Raw genomic sequence first — 21050 nt, 5'->3', positions numbered from 1 at the left:
GTGGTAATTTTAGGTTATGTGTTTTAGAGGGGAAATATCAGAAGAGCTTTAAGATGAGGAATGTGGATTTATGCATACACTAGTTATACATTATATACATTAGTTATACATTGTCACAAGTGGCCCTAATCTTAAGTATCTAACATGTATGAATGGAGCAGCATATTGTAGGTGTGAAGTTTGACCCTCCGCGCCTCCCGTACACGCTGCGTCTCGGAGCAGCTGGTAAGAGGCTGCTGTCACCGCGGTGCTAACCTAGCTGCCGGCTAGCTGGCACCGGGAGAGGATATAAAAACAAACAATGGCGGGCGTGCACCCCCAAGTAAGTGAACACGAGTTAATAATTAAGCTCTTCACACAGTGAACTGTCACGGTTTATTTTTTTTATATCCTATAAATGAACTTAAAAACGGCGGTTAACGGTAACTAACGGTTCCTTAGCTAGCTAGCTAGCTAGCTAGCTAGCTAGTTAGCTAGCTAGCTAACTAGCTGCCAGGTCCAGCTCAGCTGTGAGCGAGCCGTCGGTACTCTGGCTGTTCCTGTTTCAACGTGGCAACACAGGCACTTTATCAAAGATAAGAACCGCGTGTTTTCTTTATACATTACGATTTGCTTTATATTATTAACGAGATGATGCGTATGTTGCCGTTACGCACACAGCTGTGTTAACCCACATGTAACTGTCCACTGAGAGCTGCTATTTCTGTCCTCACCCCTCTTTATTATAGGACGACCTGCTGAAGATGACACACAGAGAAAACTGGAAGTGAGCACTGTTTCTTTTTTTCACACCTAAAATAATAATAATAAAAAGCATAAATACACACACTGGAATATTAAAATTAAATGCAGTATTTTCCTCTCAGTTCATCTTCAACCCTGACTCCCTTTTTTTTGTGTGTTTTACTGCATCTCTTTTCTTTCTCCACCCCACTCCCCTTGTTTGCCTCTTGGCAGGGTGCAGCATGAGCGGCTGCATGTGAAGCACAGGGGGCACGAGGCCATGCATGCAGAGATGGTGCTGATCCTCATCGCCACCTTGGTGGTGGCTCAGATCGTCCTGGTGCAGTGGAAGCAGCGGCACCACCGGTCTTACAATGTGAGTGGTGACGGTGCAGGAGAGGAAACTGTGACATTAGGGAAGAGATTTGTATTAACTTTAACTATTCACTCCCTCTAACTGTGTTTTGTTCCCTTAAATAAGAACATCCTGTCGCACACGTTTCATTAACCTAAACTGAAGCTGTTAGGAGCTCAGTTTCCAACATTTTAGATACTTAAAACGTCCTTTAATAAGTTAAAACATTTTCAGAGTTTAAACCCCCACATGTACTGAAAATCCTTAGGAAGTAGTTTTATTCCATGATGACAACAAACAGACAGATTAATGTCAGTATGGTTATACACTGTGACTTTGTACTGTGGTTAAATAATTCAGATTTTTGTATCCACAGCATCTGTCAGTTTATTAGGTACACTAAGCTAAAACTATTACAATCTAATACAACAGTGCTGCAATAAATCCTCCTTTCATGAGGGCTATAACAGTTTTTGTAGCGGCCTAAAGTAACAGTAGTGTTATTACTTTATGATTAAAGTAAAAGAATATAATGTAAATAAAAAAGTATAATTTTAAGTAAATATTGAGCATATTAAACCATCTGTCTCCTCCACAGCTGGTGACTCTGGTCCAGATGTGGGTGGTCCCTCTTTACTTCACCATCAAACTGTACTGGTGGAGGTTTCTGTCCATGTGGGGAATGTTCTCCGTCGTCACCAGCTACGTCATTTTCAGAGCCACTCGCAAGCCCCTGTCCTGCAGGACGCCGAGGTAGGAGGAGTGATTCTTGACACCACAAGCTTCCTGAAACGCCGCTGACGTTCTTCCCTTTGTTTGTGCTGCTGCCACATGTGTTTTTGTCTTTTAATTTGAATATCTTCAAGATTTAAGCAGAATTGAAAAGCACCTTTTCTTAATAAACACTGGGTTTGTTATAGTGCTGAAATTGATCAATTGATTTATCAAGAAAATGATTGGAAGATTAAACAATGATAAAAAAGAATTGAGTTGCAGCCCTAGTGCTTTCCAAACTTGAAATAGAACTGCAAGTTTCCATGTCTTAGCTTTATTGTACACTTATATATGGATTTTGAACTGTTTATTGGACATTAGATTACTTTTTAGACCAAATAATCAACTGAGAAAATAATCTGCAGATTAATGGATAATGGAAATAACTGTTACTTGTGTCCCTAGTTCCTACATATTTGGAGCTGCAAGCAATTCAGAACTAGTTCTTGGTAAATTAGCTCCATCAATTACTGCAACTCCATTGGTATTTGTTTGTTACAGTATTATATGTGTTGATTGTATTCTCACTGTACTGCTATTTAGGATGGTGTACAAGTGGTTCCTGTTGATCTACAAGCTGAGCTATGCAGTGGGCGTCCTGGGCTACTTGGCCATCATGTTCACCATGTTTGGCTTCAACGTCTTCTTCAGGTCAGCAGCTACTGACACACATAATAAGCCTAAAAATATATTTTAACTCTGTTTTAGGGGGGAGGGGTGTTAAAGTACTGGCACAAAACCAAAGACAAACAGATTTGTCTGTGACTGTTTGGTGCAGATTCACAACTGAAACCTGCAATAAAACGTGCTTTAAATTCAAGTATGTGGTCATTACACTTTGGTGTCGGCACTTTAACAGCTCTTTGGCTGGCTCAGCAGTTAAACAGTAGATCTCTCTTCAGTTGCTGGATATGTATGGCCAAGCAGAGTCTTTACAGATACTCAGTGGAAGTCACTTGTGTCAATTAAATGTTTCAATTAAGCGCAATTTATATGAGCTTTATTTGCGAGACATTAATTATTTACGCGTACTAAGAGACGACTTCTCTTTTTTCTGTGTAGGATCAAGGCAGAGGACTCTATGGACGTAGGAGTAATCATGCTGTTTTATGGTCTTTACTACGGCGTCATGGGCAGAGACTTTGCTGAAATCTGTTCTGACTACATGGCTTCTACAATCGGGGTAAATCACTGATTCCTCATGAAAAATGACTCAACATTTCCGTGCTAGTATATTTAAAAAATAATATGTGGCAAATGTGTACTTAGCACCCAAGATTGGCTTTCCATCTCTGGGTCATAACACATGAAACAAACATTTTTGGCTTCAGTGCGACTTACACCTCCAGAAGATATTATCTCTGATGTCTATTAAGAAATATGATAAAATCTGAAAAAAATGCGATCATTATAACCCCAGAACTTGCCTGAGAATCATCTTGTTTTTAAGTTTTCTTCAGTATCACAGTAAACCGGTCATAGCTGTCTGTACGTCCATGGCTACACTGTAAACAGGAACGGCTAATAACTAATTCGGCACACTTTTAATGGTGTCAAATTGCCAAAATGAAACCTATTATAAGTTGTAGTCCACTGTTGTAACTCACTGCATCCACGCCAAGATCATACTTCCTGTTTACAGCCCCCAAATTAGAGCAAGATTTTCCCATAAGTAAAAGTATGACAAAGATGAATCATAATAGGAATGACAAAATGCATGCGTTTGACTTTTTCATGTTTATCAACATTATTATTATTACAGATTGCATTACAGATATTTCCCCCTGTGTTTAAAATCTGTGGACATTCCTCTAACTGTATTAAATAAATACACTGTTGTCCTTGTATGTGTGTGTTTCCAGTACTACAACAAGGGAGGCATGCCCAGCAGGAGCCTGACCAACGACATCTGCGCGGTGTGTGGTCAGAAGATCCTGGTGGACGTGGAGGAGGAAGGATTTATAGAAGACACCTACCAGCTGTCCTGTGGACACTTGTATCCTAAAGCTGCAGGAAAAAAAACACTTTTTATCTGCTGCTATCTTTTGTCTGCTGAAGTACTGTGAGCTACTTCTCCAAAAACAGACAAATACTTTTCTCTTCCACTGTAAAAACACTCATATTTTTTTCAACAGTAAAGTTATTTTTGTGTTCCAAACTATATGGCAATAGCCAAATACACTTTTATTTTTAGTTTTTCTGCCTTAACTTGCCCCGCCCCTTCAGGTTCCATGAGTTCTGCATCCGTGGCTGGTGCATCGTGGGTAAGAAGCAGACCTGTCCGTACTGCAACGAGAAGGTTGACTTGAAGAGGATGATGAACAACCCGTATCCTTCCGTTGTCCCTGTGTGGTAGGCTCAGTGATGGGGAACTGATTTGCTCTGTGGGTCAGAGTTTGTTAATAACTTATTTCACTTCATGTATTAATTTATTATTATAATAAACACAAAAACTAAACAAAAATAAAACATAATGTGCACCCTAATTAATTTTTATATAAGGTATAACTATACTTTATACCTTTAAACTTGTTCATAGATCACCGCTCATCTATCTGAACACACTCCTTAATTCCTTTTTCCCAGCTGGGAGAAGACACATGTCCTCTATGGGCAGTTGCTTGACTGGCTCAGATACCTGGTTGCCTGGCAACCCATCATCATCGGTATCGTTCATGGGATTAACTTCACACTGGGCCTTGAATAGAGCCCAGAGGAGCGCCTCCGTAAGTACGTCTGGAGTCGAGTAAAGTGCGAGAAACGTTTGGCAGCGAACTGTCAAAGTCAGCGCGACGAGGAACTGACTCGGGCTGCTTCTGTAGTCTTTTGTTTCTTCACTACTTGTTCTTGGACTGAACGCTTGCAAACTTCCCTGCAGAGCGACCCCAGGTGGCCTTGGGTCTCTGTGTGCAGAGTACACCTTGATCCTGAAACTGCTGCCAACTTGAACAGAAATATTTAAGCACAGATCAAGTATTTGATCTTTTTGAAATGTTTGACGCGAGAGGAAGATGTGTCTAGTTTGGAACTTATGGAAACACTGTCTCATGCATGTTGATTTTGTTGAGATAAACCGTTGCTTTACTTTGTACTGTCATAAAAATGCCTTTTTTTTTTTTTTTTTGCACTCCTCACTGCTGGGTCTGTTGACACCACTAACAAGTTTCTACTCAAACTCTTCTTTTATGAAACTTGATCTGCATTTTGAAAGCTGCAGCTCTTTGCACTTTGATTATGGAAAAGGACAATTCAGTCCAAATGTTTGTGGTACACATAAAACCTGTTTACATTTCATGTAAATTTGTTTTTTGTTTTTTTTTACTTAAGTTTTATTTCAGTATCTTCTCATTTGTATGGAGCTAAAGTTGATGGTCAGTGGTCAGCTTGTCAGCTTGTAGCCGTTGAGTATATAGCAGGCAGTACGTTATTGGCGGTTCCAAACAAAGACAGTGCAGATGAACCTCCGTAATGTAAACCAGTGTAGAAGAGAGTGAAACTTCCCTTCAGGGATCAGTTTTAAGTATCGTGTTACAAAATGGGGGATAAAGATCAGAGAAGAGAGGTAGAGTGTACTCTTGGCTTACGTGTGCCCCATAACTACAGTAGCCACACAAACATTCAATAATAGGAGTTTTAATGGGTTTTTATCAGATCCTTGAAATGTTTTCTGGTTCAACAGGAGGAAATCTTTCCTTTGCCAAATCAAGTAGATGTTGCTTTCTTATCCAGACTGCTGCTATTAACTTTGTACTGAATAAATCTAACTATAAATGTCCGTCAGTCTGTCTTTATTTCTTTCTGTGAAGGTTTTCAGATGAGCAATTCTGGAGGAACCAAAAGTGAAACGCTAAACAACAAGTCGGTTAGGGCCGGAGCGGCGCATCCATGAAACTAATGTCATCGATAACGACAATGGCGAGTAGGAAATATGACTGGGCTAGTTTAAGCATGGATTCCCTGGAAAACAAGCAGCAGCTACAAAACCTAGCACAGGATCTTCTAAAGTGTAGAAGTTTTAGACAGACCTAAGATCTGCAAACTGGAAATGGCTTAACACAGCAGTGCAACAACTCTGCACGGTCACTTGAAGCAAAAGCATATCAGAATGCTCTGTTTAAGACTCAGCAAGATAGCACCATATTGTTTACTTTGGATCCCCACCCAAGCATAATAGTTTATTTTAACAGCCACCTATCAGTGAGAAAATGGCTTGTGATTCTTGTTGCAGTTTGTATATTGTTTCTAATATTTTCCTTGTTGATGCATAAATCATTATTATTAATTAATTGTTATTATTATTATTTGTTTTTTTGTTCCAGTGATGAAATAAATCCATGTCAACCTCATCTTAGGTTTTGAAATACTGATTCTCCACTTCAGGGGATAGGATTACAGTCCAACACAGCGATTAAATAAATTTACATTCACCTGCCAATTTATTAGGTACATCTAGATGAAACTAAAGCAGTGTAATTCAACCGCTTTGCAATAAATCTTATCTTAATGAGGATTATTTTGTTCAATTTTTTATTGAATCGGTCAAAAATGATGTTTGTTTTAGTAGTCTTTTTGGAGGGTGTAATATGTGAAGCTGTTGAACTGTACTAGGTTATACTGACAGGTGTTCCTAATACTTTGTCCATCACATTTACACGAATTAAGGGTTGGCAAAATATTAGGCACTCAGTATAAATCTGCTGAATCAGGAACAGTCAACTGATAAGCCTGCTAAAAAAAAAAAAATCCTGCATTGATTTAATGTAAAATATACACTCATTATTTTCTGTGAATGTAACTGGTGTTAGGGGAGCAGAAGTACCATGTTTCACTATTTACAGCTAAGCTTACAAGTTAATTCAGAAAAGTCACGTACTGTCTCTCCCTGTGCAGCCTATGGTCTTTCTAGATTTTTTCTAGAAGTACCGCCCGTGCCTTCTGTGGGAGCAGGACCGAACCATCTCATGTAAGTAGAGGGGGGATACGGAGGCTCTCTGAATATTTACTGTTTGCCAAGAACAAGAAAAGAAAATGAAACCTTTCCTTTTATGAGTATTTAACAAATAAAATATTAAATGTATGACGATTGATTAATAATTTAATACTGATGAAAATTAACTAATGCTCTAATATTGTTTTAGTGCCCCTGTCAGTCACGGACTATTAGGATCGTCCAAACCTTCCTGTTCTTTTCATACGGCGGGAATCTTCAAATCCACTCATCGTCCACGTAATCTGCTGGACTGTAAGGTGTAAGGTGTTTGCTCTGAACCTGAGAGGAGGAATTTCGGGCGTTTTTCCTGGACTCTGGCGCCATTGTGACCAGAACAACGAAAGTATATATCCACAACTAACAGGTAAAGTGACCAAGAAATTTTATTTCAATTTGTATTAGCTTGCCAGTTGTTAGCAGCTACATTCATATGCGCATAGTGATTGAAATTCACGCCATTTTGTTGGTTAACTTCTGAAACAAGTGATTTTTCCATAAAAGTAAAGGGTTGATCTTTTATTTTTATTTTACCTTCACTTATCTACTTTAATTGAACCCCCTTTGAACAGCACTGCAGTGAGGCATTTAATTTTATTTATTTATATATGACCTGTGAACAAGTAGGCACATCTTGCAATAATCTCAATTTAATGGCATTTGTCAAAACTCTGGCAAATAAAACCACAACTGAATAGCTTGGCGCCACTTGAGTTCAGTAAGGAAATGTTTTTTTGGAAGGAGCAATGCTGAAGTCAGCTTCCTGTTTGGTGATTCCTAGGAAAGAGAAACTTAACTGATCTGTATTATCATTGTGTTTTTGAGAGGGAGGGGAAAGGATATTAGGATAAGGATATTAAAATGGGACAAAGTGGTGAAAATGTGTGAAGGAAAGTAAAGGAAAAGCACAGGCACATCGCAGCAGTGTGAATGGGTTAAACATAAAGAGCGGGAAGCAGAAGGTTGGAAATTGCGACATAGATTAGTTGTCTGATTTGGTGTGCGGTAAAAAGGATCTGACTGCACTGCCCAATGCCCTTGACACTTGTTTGTTGCCAGCCCATAATGTGTGCTGAGAGTGAGTCATTTCCTCGTTTATTACACATTTAGCAAATTTGACTATGTCCTGAACTTGGATCTTTATTGTTTATCTGTGGTAGGGAGTGAAACTCTGTGCTCCTTTAGTCCCCAGAGCCTAGTACTGCTCTGTAACCACTCCCTACGAGTTTGGGTGAATTAACCATCACAGCCTGTTTGTGTACTGGATGCCAAGGTGACTCAACTCTCTCCAACCAGGATCTCTCTGGAATAAACTGTGTATAACTTACTCAGTGGGCTGGTAGCAACATGTCCTTATCAATGTCAAGGTGCCACTGAATTGTCTTTGTTTGATAAAATGAACATCAGTCAATTTTTTAATTTGAAAATTAGGTGTAAGATGTGAGTTAGCCAAAACCTGTTCATTGCTTAAACATGTCGTTTTAACATCAACTAATTTTATTTTTGTGATGTTAGGTGTAAATGCCTCCCAAAATGCCTCCCAAAAAGCACAAAGGGCAAAAGGATATCAGTTCCTTTTTTCCGAAGAAAAGTGTAAGTAACCATTTCTGTAATCAAGGCTTAACAGACATTTATCATCTTTAATATTTGTGACTTGTGTAGCCTTAATTTTGGTTAAACTTAAGCCATACTTCTTATGCGGGTATCTTTTCTATTCAGAAGTAGCCACAGCATGTCTAACTGATTTGTTTGTGTATGCATGTTTTTATTAGGACGATCCTGGCAGCAGCAGTACAGAGAAAGCACAGCTAGGTGGAGCTACAGCCTCTCAGGTGAGCTCTCTGGCATTGAGAAATGGTTTCAGGTTTATGAGGTGATTGAATCATGATTCAATATATAACACAGTCCAGCACGACACCACCATCCACTCTGACCTCAATGATAACATAAAGTAGAATCGTAACCTTTTTGACAGTGTCAGCGAAAGTAGACTACATATAAGTATACAAGTTTTCCTTTTAATGCAATCACATTCATACAAAACACAAGCAAATGGCTCTTATATTAAAGAGAGATAGCCATCCACAAAAAGAAGTTTGGTAGGTTTTAAATGATAAGACATTACAGTTTAAAATGAAGACAAAGAATTATTTGAGTAATTTAAAATCAATTAGTTGCTCCTCGTGCATGAGCACAAAATGCAATAAGAAGCCGCTCTTGAAATCATTGTGCCATTTTGCTACTGGTGCTACTACTTTGAACATTTCATGAATGAGGTTCATGATTTTTTAACATTAACTCTAAATCTTTTTCTCATTTTGCAGAATGCCACAGGCTTTCAATGGAAAGTGAAGAAAGAGAATGGCTTTGACGTGAGTAGACTGTGATGCACAGAGTAGGCAGCATTTTTATCAGAACAAGGGCATCTAACCTTTGCTTTGCTGCTGATTTCCTGCAGGGCGAACATTCACATCATTTCACTGTGAAATTCAGTCGACATGGCCCTAAGGAATACACCGTGAACTGTCATCAACCTTGCACGGTGCTCGAGGCAATAAAATCAACTGAAAAATACAAGGAGAAGGTTAAATGTGCAGATGCAAACATTATAATTCAGCTGGGTAAAGAGGATAAGGAATCTATTGTTCCAACACATTTCCCTTGTTCTTGTATCAGTGATGATGAGTGTCTGATCATATCATGTAAAAAAGAAACGATCGAAGAGGCCCAAGACCAACAGAACAAAATAATTTATCCAAGAGACAGTTATATAGTCTTCTTCATAGATACCATAGGAGGTGTGAACGCCAAATCAAAGGAGCTTTTTAGAAGCAGTGTTGTCAAACAGTACAAGACTCTCTGTGTTTATGGAGAGAAGGGTATGACTGTGGAAGCAGCTCTGAAAAGAGACGGTCGCTTCATTGATGACCTCGGCAAATTTAGTCTGTCTGACAATGAGAATCCAAATATTCTCACTGACTGTACAGTAACAGTTGACAACCTTGATCAGAAAACACTCAAGATATGTCTTCCACTGAACAAGAGAAAAAGTGATGAAAAAGAAAAACAGGAAAAGGAAGGTGCATCAAATAATTAAAAAACCGGCATGAGACAAGGTCAGTCGAAGATGTAGTGAAGCAGAGTGGAGTCAGTGTAAAAAGAGCAGTAGAAAAGTCGAGCAGCAACAAAATCACATTTTGATGTCAAAAAGTTGCAGCTGGATGTAGATGTGTGGGCTCTATTTAACTATGATGATCCTGAGCCTGACACAAACTTCTACCAATTTAGTTGTGAGAAAACATTAATTGACTATGATGTTGAGCTAGATTATGCCATACTGAAGCTCAACCCTGAGGGCCGAAGCAACAAACGAAGAAACACAAAGAAAATAAAAGTACCACCAGGGCTCCTGAAGAAATTTGGTCCATTGCCTCTGAATGGTGAAGCCTGTATCATTGCATCACCCAGAGGGAAGACTGAAAGAAATGGATTCTACATGTATCATTGAGAAAGAGAAAAGGCTAAAGGCTATCAATGATCATTTACAGCCTTACACAGACAGTAAGTTCATCATCCAGTCAATCAATCAAGTGCTCAAAGCTCAAGGCATTGAAAACATAATGATGGGTGGAAGGGATGCAGAAAAAGTAGTGACCTATAACACTTTCATGTATCACGGCTCCTCTGGCTCCCCAGTGTTTGATGCTCTTGGCCGAGTTGTTGGTTTGCACTCTGCAGGATTTACCTACGATACCAGTATGTTCGACCCAAAGCGTAAAGAGAGTGCGATAGAGTTCGCCCATCCTCTGCTTACTATATTTAAAAAGTTTGTGGGTAATCTGATGGAAAAGGAAAAAGAGCAGCTGTTGACGAGAATTGAGAAGGAAGCGGAGGAAAACAAGCACCTAAAAGAGGTACTCAAGGCTGAGAGAGCAAATCATGAGGAGCCAATGGAGACAAATTAGGTATAAATTAGCTTCTCCAGGAAGTCGCTAAACACATCTGGCTTGACTTTCTTCCTGTGCTGAGACACACCTGAGAAAGCAGCTGAGGCCAGCCAGCCTTTGCTTGTTTTCTATTTTATTTTATCTATCTTATTTTAAATGTTTTTACTTATTCTATGCCTCTGTAAACCACTTTTGAAATGCTTTGTTTTTGTGTTTTAAATGAAATTCCAGGCCATAGTTGTAAACATATTTGTTCTTAATGTCTTGCCTGGTGTAAAATAAGGGTTAAATAAAAGTAAGAACTATATATCATGTTCTTAAGGTCTTTTTTTTATGTAATTCTTTGCCTCTGTAAACCATTTTGAATTGCCTTGTGTCTGAATCTCTTTTTGTTATTAAACTTGCCTTTGCATGGAAAAAATGCAGATCCCTCATTCATTTAAATGAGACCACTGCGAGAGTGGCCAACTAACATGGAGACCCCCGGTCAGCGAGCCAATGTAAAGACAGTAAGCTGCCCGTATGTAAGATGCGTTACTTCCTTTTCGGCCACTAAAGTAAAAAGGTAAATACGCTATTACTTTTATGGTTAATGCTAACGAAAGACTGTAAGCTTTACTACTGTAGGGTATGTTTTAGTTCAAATTGTTAAAATTTCGATAGACTTGTTGGGGAATACGAGGTTGGATGTAACAAGGTGATCACAGAGTTATATCTCCAAGGTAAAACAGCTAAACAAGGAGGCACTAACGTCATTATAAAGCCTGGCAATGCCAATAGAAACGCAGTACTTGTGCGGGAGGAACAACTGCTTTATAAACTGCTGAACTGAAAGTTGGGTTATACCTCTTCAACCAAATCCAAGGTAAGACACCCAAGTTCATTTTTTTAATTTACATGTTTTATAATTATGGTGTTGTCTATAATGAATAGAATAAAATGTAAGATGATGATTCCATGTTTTCAAGCAAAACACCCTTAAAAATGTTAACTACTTAGTTCATTTTGATTAATCGAATAACAAAAACATCCGTGTTGAATAAAATTTTTTATTTTATTTTCTTACAGTTGCTCAAGTTTCCAAGAAGGTTGTCTCCATCCATTATGGTTATAAACAGTTATCTTTTATGTAGTGATAACAAACACAGTACCTCGAGAAACCATAGATATGCAGTAAAACTATTTTTACTGCATACTGCACACATTGATTCATTATAAAGTCAGTATGCATGGGTACTCCATGGGTTTCTTGCGGGTGCTCTGGCTTCCTCCCGCAGGCCAAAGACATGCAGGTTAGTTTTACTGGCAACTTTAAATCGACTGTAGTTGTGGGTCTGAGCGTAACTTGTTGTGTTGTCTCTAAGTGTCAGCCTTGTGATAGATTAGCAACCTGTGTAGGGCGTAACCAGCTATTGTTTAATGCCGGGATTGGTTCAAGCTCCCCTGCAATCTTCAAAGGATGAGCGGTATAGCTATTGGATGGATGAATGTAGATATTCTGGTAGATACTGAAGGAGTAAAAGCTAATGCCAAGTGTGTTCCAGGTGCAGCTGACAACCACAACTGCCATTTGGGTCGAAAGCATCGAAGAATGGATCCATTTGTCACGGTGCAGGCCGGCACCTCCCCCAACCGCTCACAAGGAGTTGAAAAGCCACGTCGAGTTAAAGGATGGTTCTTCTTCTTCTTCCTCCTGCTGGGTGGACTCGGTCAGGGGGCCAGGCAAGGCAATCCAGGTGATCCAGAACACGATATGCGCAACATTGACTCGGTTACAGATTTTGTACCACACATGGAAAGATGCTCTTTGCAGTGTGTTCCAAATGAACTGATGAATAAAACAACTAGAGAAAATGACACTACTGTGATGAGACAACACGAAAAGGACAATTCAGAAAGCAGTGAACAACATGCCCGCCGAGGTCTTACCCAGACAAAAAGGGAAGTGGATCCCATTGCATTTGATGTTTATCCAAACTTCTATGCTAAAGGAAAACGGGGGTGGGCCGCACTTACTACAGAGTTAGCACAGCTTTCGCCAAAATTAATGAAAGTTCAGTCCAATCCACATACCCCACTGGCTGAGACCCCAGAATCCCAGAAAAAACGGATGGAAGAGAGATTATGTAGTGATTCTTATGAGGAAGTGTCCCAGAGGAAGGACAATTTTGTAAACTTTCAACAGTCTTTTAGTGAAGTTTACAGAGTCAGGAATCTGCTGAAACTGGGCGAATCCGTTTGTGAAGTCATTGTTGAGGATGTTGGCCAGGGAACAGGCTTTGTGCTGTTTGATAACTTTATTCTGACCAATGCACATTTATTTAAAGGTCACGTTGATGAAGCAAAGTTGCAGGTGGATGTAGATGTGTGGATTCGATTTAACTACGATGAGCCTGATCCTTACTTACTAAATCTTAACCTCTTCAGTTGTAAGAAAACATTCATTGACTTTGATGTTGTGCAAGATTATGCCATACTGGAGCTCAATCTTGAGGACCAGAACCTCAACAAAAACACAGAAGCAGAGGAAATAAAGGTTCCACCAGGGCTCCTGAGGAATTTTGGTCTAGTGCCTCTGGACGGTAAAGCCTATATTATTGGTCACCCAGCAGGAGGAGTGAAAAAAATGGATGTTACACATATCATTGAGGAAGAGGACAGGGTACAAGCTGTCAATGATCATTTACGTCCATACAAAGACCATCTGTTCACTGTCCACTCCATCATTCAGGTGATCACAGATCAAGGTATTGAACACGTATTGTCCGGTGGAGTTCTAGCAGAAAAAGTAGTGACCTACAAAACCTTAATGTATCGCGGCTCCTCTGGTTCCCCAGTGTTTGATGCTTTTGGCCGAGTGTTTGGTTTGCATAGTCTTATATTTGCTTATAACTTTGGAGACCAGCCACACATCGTCATGGGATGTGCCTATCCTCTTCATATTATGTTTAAACAGTTTGTAATCAAGCTGAAGGAAAGTGGAAATTATGAACTGTTGAGCAGAGTTGAGGAAGAAGCAAAAGGAAACAAATTCCTGGAAATGATATCTCCTCCAACTCCATACAATGAATATTTTAGAGTGCGCCGTTACTCTTCTGACTATACTTCCAAAGTTTGTGAGGATTCTGAAGGAAAAGAGGACTGTTGAGGAACTGTTGAAGAGAGTTGAGGAGAACACATTTAACCAATACCTTAAAATCTTATTTTCATATCTAATATTTGTATTATTTTCCCTCTAGATTTTAAGATAAGCGTTTTGATGTTTCAATCAAATAATTCTATTGTTAATTGGAGAATTTGGGAATTAATCAAGATGCCCCCAGACATTTATCTGTTTCCCTGCTCACTCACAAACCTGATCCCAGTTGCCTCATCACCCAGGCCAGTAGTTATTACAGCACTTCTTCTTGTGTCAGACACCTGAGTTTTGTTACCTGTTGTGCTTGTTTGCCTGCCTGTTCGTCTGTCGTCTGTTTGCCAGTAAGCTTGTTTTTATATAGTAAAAGCTTCTTCTCTATCATCCAGCCTGCCTGTGTGTATTTGCGCTTGGGTCCAACCTGCCTGTGTTGCTACGATGTGACACTTTAAGCTTGTTTGTAAATGCTGGTCAGGTTTTATGTTTGAATGAAAACCATTGTGGAGACGGTCTGGTGCTCCCAGTGGATGGCGAGCCTTCAAGCTCAATCCCAAGGTACCCAGAATCAATATTATCAATGAAACAGTCGGCTCAGCACAGTCTGCGGTCCTCTATCTTACTGTTGTTGCGAATTCACTGCCTGGCAGGTAAGGCTGGTTAAGGGCGGAGGGTTTCGGTAAGTCAAAAAGAAACCGATACTATTTTCTAATCCCTGTATCTCATTTACTACATGGTTTCATTTGAAAGGCCCACACCTAGATTTTAGAAATGCTCCAGATTCTTATAAATGTAGAGCCGGTTCCATGTAGAGGTCTTCAGTGCATAACAATGAATCACCATTGTCACTGAATCAAATCAATGTCTTAGCGCAGTAGAGCGCCTGGCTGGCATCCAAGTGTCATTTTCAGCTGAGCTATGATTGACAGTATGTTAAGTCCCTGTTTTAAGCACATTAAAAGACAATGAAACCCACAGAAACAACCATAATCCCATCACTCAGACATTGAGCTACTGAGCTAACGTAATGTGCACTACATGTGTAAGCTAGGTACATACTGAAGTGCGGGAAGTGATTAGAATGAGAAAATTGATTTGTGATGAACTTCTCTCAACTGCTTAGCTTGCTAAGAAAAAAAAGGCTACATGCTGTCTGAGTAGGGTCCACAATTAATTGCTTATCCATAACCAACTATAAGAATTTCGAGCGATTAATACTATCAGTTAAAATATCCTGGGGCTATTTGTCTGACAGAAAATTGAAAATGAACATCACTAGCCGTTACCAACCCGACCCTTTACAAATGGGACCCTCAACTGAAACAAATATAAATAAAACAAATAATATTCCAGGCATTAAACATCCTGCTCACGGTCCTCCATCTTACTGTTGTTGCGAATTCACTGCCTGGCAGGTCAGGCTGGTTAAGGGCGGAGGGTTTCGGTAAGTCAAAAAGAAACCGAAACTATTTTCTAATCCCTGTATCTCATTTACTACATGGTTTCTTTTGAAAGGCCCACACCTAGATTTTAGAAAAGAAATTAATCAAGAGAGTAACAAATAATTGTCAATGTGTTGGTATTTGCAGTTCATAAGTCAGTCCTTAATTTAACTGTTATGGTCTAGGACGTTGCACAAGATTTAAGAAGACAGAACAGAGACTAATATCAGTTCGTGTTCTAGGTTTCACTTGACTCCAACTTTATGTTCTCCCCATGTTCTCCCTCTGTCCACAAGATGCTCCCAGACATTTATGTGTTTCCCTGCCCACTCACAAACCTGATCCCAGTTCCCTCATCACCCAGGCCAGTACTTGTTCCAGCACTTATTTCTTTCTTGTGTCAGACACCTGAGTTTTGTTACCTGTTGTGCTTGTTTGCCTGCCTGTTTGTCTGTTTGCCAGTAAGCTTGTTTTTATATAGTAAAAGCTTCTTCACTATCATCCAGCCTGCCTATGTGTATTTGCGCTTGAGTCCAACCTGCCTGTGTTGCTACCATGTGACACTTGAGGTTTTATGTTTGAATTAGAACCATTGTGGAGACGGTCTGGTGCTCCCGGTGGATGGCGAGCCTTCAAGCTCAATCCCAAGGTACCCAGAATCAATATGATCAATGAAACAGTCGGCTCAGAAGATGCTCCCAGACATTTATGTGTTTCCCTGCCCACTCACAAACCTGATCCCAGTTCCCTCATCACCCAGGCCAGTACTTGTTCCAGCACTTATTTCTTTCTTGTGTCAGACACCTGAGTTTTGTTACCTGTTGTGCTTGTTTGCCTGCCTGTTTGTCTGTTTGCCAGTAAGCTTGTTTTTATATAGTAAAAGCTTCTTCACTATCATCCAGCCTGCCTATGTGTATTTGCGCTTGAGTCCAACCTGCCTGTGTTGCTACCATGTGACACTTGAGGTTTTATGTTTGAATTAGAACCATTGTGGAGACGGTCTGGTGCTCCCGGTGGATGGCGAGCCTTCAAGCTCAATCCCAAGGTACCCAGAATCAATATGATCAATGAAACAGTCGGCTCAGGACAGTCTGCTCTGCAGTAGGATTGTGTCAGTCACCTGAATTGGTACCAGCTTGAACGCTCCAGATTCTTATAAATGTAGAGCCGGTTCCATGTAGAGGTCTTCATTGCATAACAATGAATCACCATTGTCACTGAATCAAATCAATGTCTTAGCGCAGTAGAGCGCCTGGCTGGCATCCAAGTGTCATTCTCAGCTGAGCTATGATTGACAGTATGTTAAGTCCCTGTTTTAAGCACATTAAAAGACAATGAAACCCACAGAAACAACCATAATCCCATCACTCAGACATAATTACTGAGCTACTGAGCTAACGTAATGTGCACTACATTTGCAAGCTAGGTACATACTGAAGTGCGGGAAGTGATTAGAATGAGAAAATTTGATTTGTGATGAACTTCTCTCAACTGATTAGCTTCCAAAAAAAAAGGCTACATGCTGTCTGAGTAGGGTCCACAATTAATTGCTTATCCATAACCAACTATAAGAATTTCGAGCGATTAATACTATCAGTTAAAATATCCTGGGGCTATTTGTCTGACAGAAAATTGAAAATGAACATCACTAGCCGTGACCGACCCGACCCTTTACAAATGGGACCCTCAACTGAAACAAATATAAATAAAACAAATAATATTCCAGGCATTAAACATCCTGCTCACGGTCCTCCATCTTACTGTTGTTGCGAATTCACTGCCTGGCAGGTCAGGCTGGTTAAGGGCGGAGGGTTTCGGTAAGTCAAAAAGAAACCGATACTATTTTCTAATCCCTGTATCTTATTTACTACATGTTTTTTTTTTGAAAGGCCCACACCTAGATTTTAGAAATGCTCCAGATTCTTATAAATGTAGAGCCGGTTCCATGTAGAGGTCTTCAGTCTTCCTCCACGTAATCTGCTGGTTTATAAAACTGAAGGTGTTTGCCTTGAATCTGAGAGGAGGGATTTCCGGCATTTTTCCTGGACTCTGGTGCCATTGTGACCAGAACAAAGTACATCCACAACTAACAGGTAAAGTCACCAAGAATTTAAGCTTACATTTTGTATAAGCTTGCCAGTTGTTAGCAGCTACATTTATATGTACATTGTGATTGAAATTCATGCCATTTTGTGTGGTTAACTTCTGAAACAAGTGATTTTGGGGCCATAAAAGTAAAGGGTTGATCTTTTATTTTTATTTTACCTTCACTTATCTACTTTAATTGAACCCCCTTTGAACAGAACTGCAGTGAGGCATTTCATTTTATTTATTTATATATCACATCTCGCAATAATCTCAATTTAGTGACATTTGTCAAAACTCTGGCAAATATAACCACAACTGAATAGCTTGGCGCAACAAGGAAGGACAAAATGTGTGAAGGAAAGTAAAGGAAAAGCACAGGCACATCGCAGTAGTGTGAATGGGTTAAACATAAAGAGCGGGAAGCAGAGGGTTGGAAATTGCGACATAGATTAGTTGTCTGATTTGGTGTGCGGTAAAAAGGATCTGACTGCACTGCCCAATGCCCTTGAAACTTGTTTGTTGCCAGCCCATAATGTGTGCTGACAGTGAGTCATTTCCTCGTTTATTACACATTTAGCAAATTTGACTATGTCCTGAACTTGGATCTTTATTGTTTATCTGTTGTAGGGAGTGAAAATCTGTGCTCCTTTAGTCCCCAGAGCCTAGTACTGCTCTGTAACCACTCCCTACGAGGGTGAATTAACCATCACAGTCTGTTTGTGTACTGGATACCAAGGTGACTCAACTCTCCCCAACCAGGATCTCTCTGGAATAAACTGCGTATAACTGACTCACACAGCAAAATCTGTAGTGTTGTTTTTTCAGTGTTAATAAATTTGAGTCAGTGAGTGTTGATTTTGGTGTTGTTTTAACACTTGTAGTGATAATAAAGCTCTGCCAGCGTTGTCAATTAAGCGAGTGAAATGTTTACACCTGTGACTGAGTTGCACTCACTCCTGGCGGAGTTGATCACAACATCCGGTTTGGCCGTGCGCAGCCCGCCTTTTTCACTCGACGGAAAAGAAAAACTTTGTGTGGATGAACGTTACACGGCTTAAAGAAGGTAAGAACCAAATATATTTACGTCTACCGGATGGTAATCGCTGTATGAAGTGATAAAATCATGGGGTGTAAAACAACGGAGTTTTTATTGACGCTGGTTGAGGCAGGCTGTTAATTTAATTCATTCACGTTAGCTGGCCAGGAGTGGTTGCTTGAAACAAAAGTTATCCAGTGGCAACTTATCCGGCCAAATATTAAGTATTACAATAAAATAAATGTTGTTAAATGTATTAAGGTGAGGTGGATTAATGTTAACGTTGATGGTGAGTTTTTTGTCTAATGTAAAACTGTGCAACAATGTGGGGGAGGGGTGGTGGCGTCTCCGTTTAATCAGGCAGGGACAACATTCACTCGGCTGTAATTTCAACACTACAATTAGCGTGATATATCGCATTTACCTTTTTCTAGCGGCCAAGCGTGACCTCTCCATGCACCGATATCTGTGTGTGCACATGTGGTGCGACTGCATGCCAGAGAGACGGCAGTTTTTTGTTTTTTTTGTACTGTGAAAGACTGGCGGGCCCAAACCGAGAGTGGCGGCTGAAACACTGCTACAGGCCAGGGACCACAATGCGTCCATCTCAGTCTCAAAAATTAAAACCTGATGAAGTCTGTTTAACAGCCACATTTCTCCACATATTCTACAAGGTGGAGTCTAAAGATGTGGCAATGTTGCTCAAGGTGAAGTACCAGAATACGAAGAAGTACATCCGATTGCTGTCGGGGTTCACCTTTTTGGATTTCATTGCTCAAGGTGAGTAGCCATCTCAAAGTTGCCTTCACAACAAATAAACACAAGGATTTATGTATTTAGGATGGCTATTTTGGTTTTCAATTTGGGTATCAATTTTACATCTGTTTTCATGGTTATCTTACAGTCAAATCCAAGTTTGGGCTTCCCGATGCTACCGAACTTTATGCTTTGGATGAAACAGACACATTAGTCGAGGAAGACATCTTTTGTGAACTGATAGAGATCAGTCCGGGTTTATGCCTGACAGTACGTGACAGAATTCCTGATGCAGGTAGATACATTTCTCTGTCATCCATAAATCATTGATATTGGTTAAATCAGATTTTGGTTAAGTCATCATCAGTAAAAAGTGGGGAGTGTCTTACTTTATTCATTGGAACATGATCATCAACCAATCAGGTAAAAGAACCTCTGGCATAAGTCTATATATTATTTCATGTCTTGACAATAGCTGTGTTTTAAACATTTAAGTGTTGCTTTGTAATCTAACTGTATTTTCTTCTTATCATATTTGAAAGTGTAGTTATTTTTTGTAACCTGAAAACAGTTTGGAAATGTGGGATCAGGTTTGATTTGATGATGATTTTTAACCTGTGTCTGGGAAAGCACCAAATGCTACATTTCAGGCATGTCACAGTTCTGTTATTTCTTTTAGGCTTCTCTCCTTTAGATCATTCCACATCAACCTCCCTCACGGATACCAACACATCAATTTCTTCAAGTGACAATGACCACACCAGTCGAATAGAACATGGGACTCCCATAGGCAGACGTACATCCAGCAAAGTCATACCCAGGCCTACCACAGAGGTTTCTGAGTCAGAGGCTGCAAAAGAGGTACTGAAGGGCAGCAGATGTAATTTACATTGTTGATCATCATAAAGTGTCATACTAAATCAGTTTCTCGTCAGAGTATTTGTGACATTTAGAATGAATAGGTTTGGTTAATAGCGCTGTACTTAGTAATCTAAGGCAGATAAGAAACAACATTGCTTTTTCCCAAATCATATTGCAGTTAGTCTTGGTTTATAAGCCCTTTGACTTACAAAGTGCTTATGGTGGAGATGAGAGCCAATATATTGTGCCATTATTTTATTCGTAAATGTTTAACTTGTGCCTGATCTTATTGTGCTAATTCCTATGGTGCTGGGAAGTTATTAATTTTTTTGAATAAAAAACAAAAACAAAACAAAAAGACATGTATGTTTGAATGATGTTATTGATCACTGTTGCTGGTCAACACATTTGAATTTATGATAACTTTCTGTAGCCTTACAGGTGACTACAATAATTTTCAGATTTGGTTACTTGTATGTAAGGCTAGTAAACACAGAACGCACTTTTAATGTATCATAAAATAACTCTTAAAATTAACACTCAGAGTGAAAGGGAATAACATAATTTCGAGTTAAAAGGGCACTTTTATGTGTCATAAAACAACACCAAGCGTGTCACATTTTAACACTATTAAAGAGTTAAAATATTAACACTTTTCAAACTGTAATTTTAACTCTTTTAACTATATAAACTAATTAATTTTGGTTAAAGTTAAGCCATACTTCTTATGCGGGTATCTTTTCTATTCAGAAGTAGCCACAGCATGTCTAACTGATTTGTTTGTGTATGCATGTTTTTATTAGGACGATCCTGGCAGCAGCAGTACAGAGAAAACACAGCTAGGTGGAGCTACAGCCTCTCAGGTGAGCTCTCTAGCATTGAGAAATGGTTTCAGGTTTATGAGGTGATTGAATCATGATTCAATATATAACACAGTCCAGCACGACA

At 39.6% G+C, this 21050-nt stretch overlaps 1 protein-coding gene and 1 long non-coding RNA gene across 2 annotated transcripts; both read left to right on the top strand.

The window, feature by feature from the left end:
• Positions 1-221: 221 nt before the first annotated feature.
• Positions 222-5627, top strand: rnf175 (ring finger protein 175). Its single transcript, XM_023430531.2, has 9 exons — positions 222-322; positions 729-766; positions 958-1099; positions 1677-1831; positions 2396-2503; positions 2915-3035; positions 3715-3848; positions 4079-4180; positions 4439-5627. Exons 1-9 carry the CDS (start codon positions 302-304, stop codon positions 4557-4559), a joined length of 942 nt encoding a protein of 313 aa, XP_023286299.1. The 5' UTR covers positions 222-301; the 3' UTR covers positions 4560-5627.
• A 1414-nt stretch (positions 5628-7041) lies between these two features.
• On the top strand, positions 7042-10016 carry LOC147817727 (uncharacterized). Its single transcript, XR_015436101.1, has 5 exons — positions 7042-7206; positions 8355-8432; positions 8612-8671; positions 9164-9211; positions 9298-10016. It is a non-coding gene; the product is annotated as an uncharacterized LOC147817727 (long non-coding RNA).
• The last annotated feature ends 11034 nt before the right edge of the window (positions 10017-21050 follow it).

Source organism: Seriola lalandi, unplaced genomic scaffold (assembly GCF_002814215.2).
Source record: "Seriola lalandi dorsalis isolate HSWRI2012SDOR001 ecotype SW California unplaced genomic scaffold, Sedor1 jcf7180002054907, whole genome shotgun sequence".
Taxonomy (NCBI): Eukaryota; Metazoa; Chordata; class Actinopteri; order Carangiformes; family Carangidae; genus Seriola; species Seriola lalandi.
Note: the sequence above shows the minus strand (reverse complement) of the source record. Positions and strands in the feature narration are given on the sequence as shown.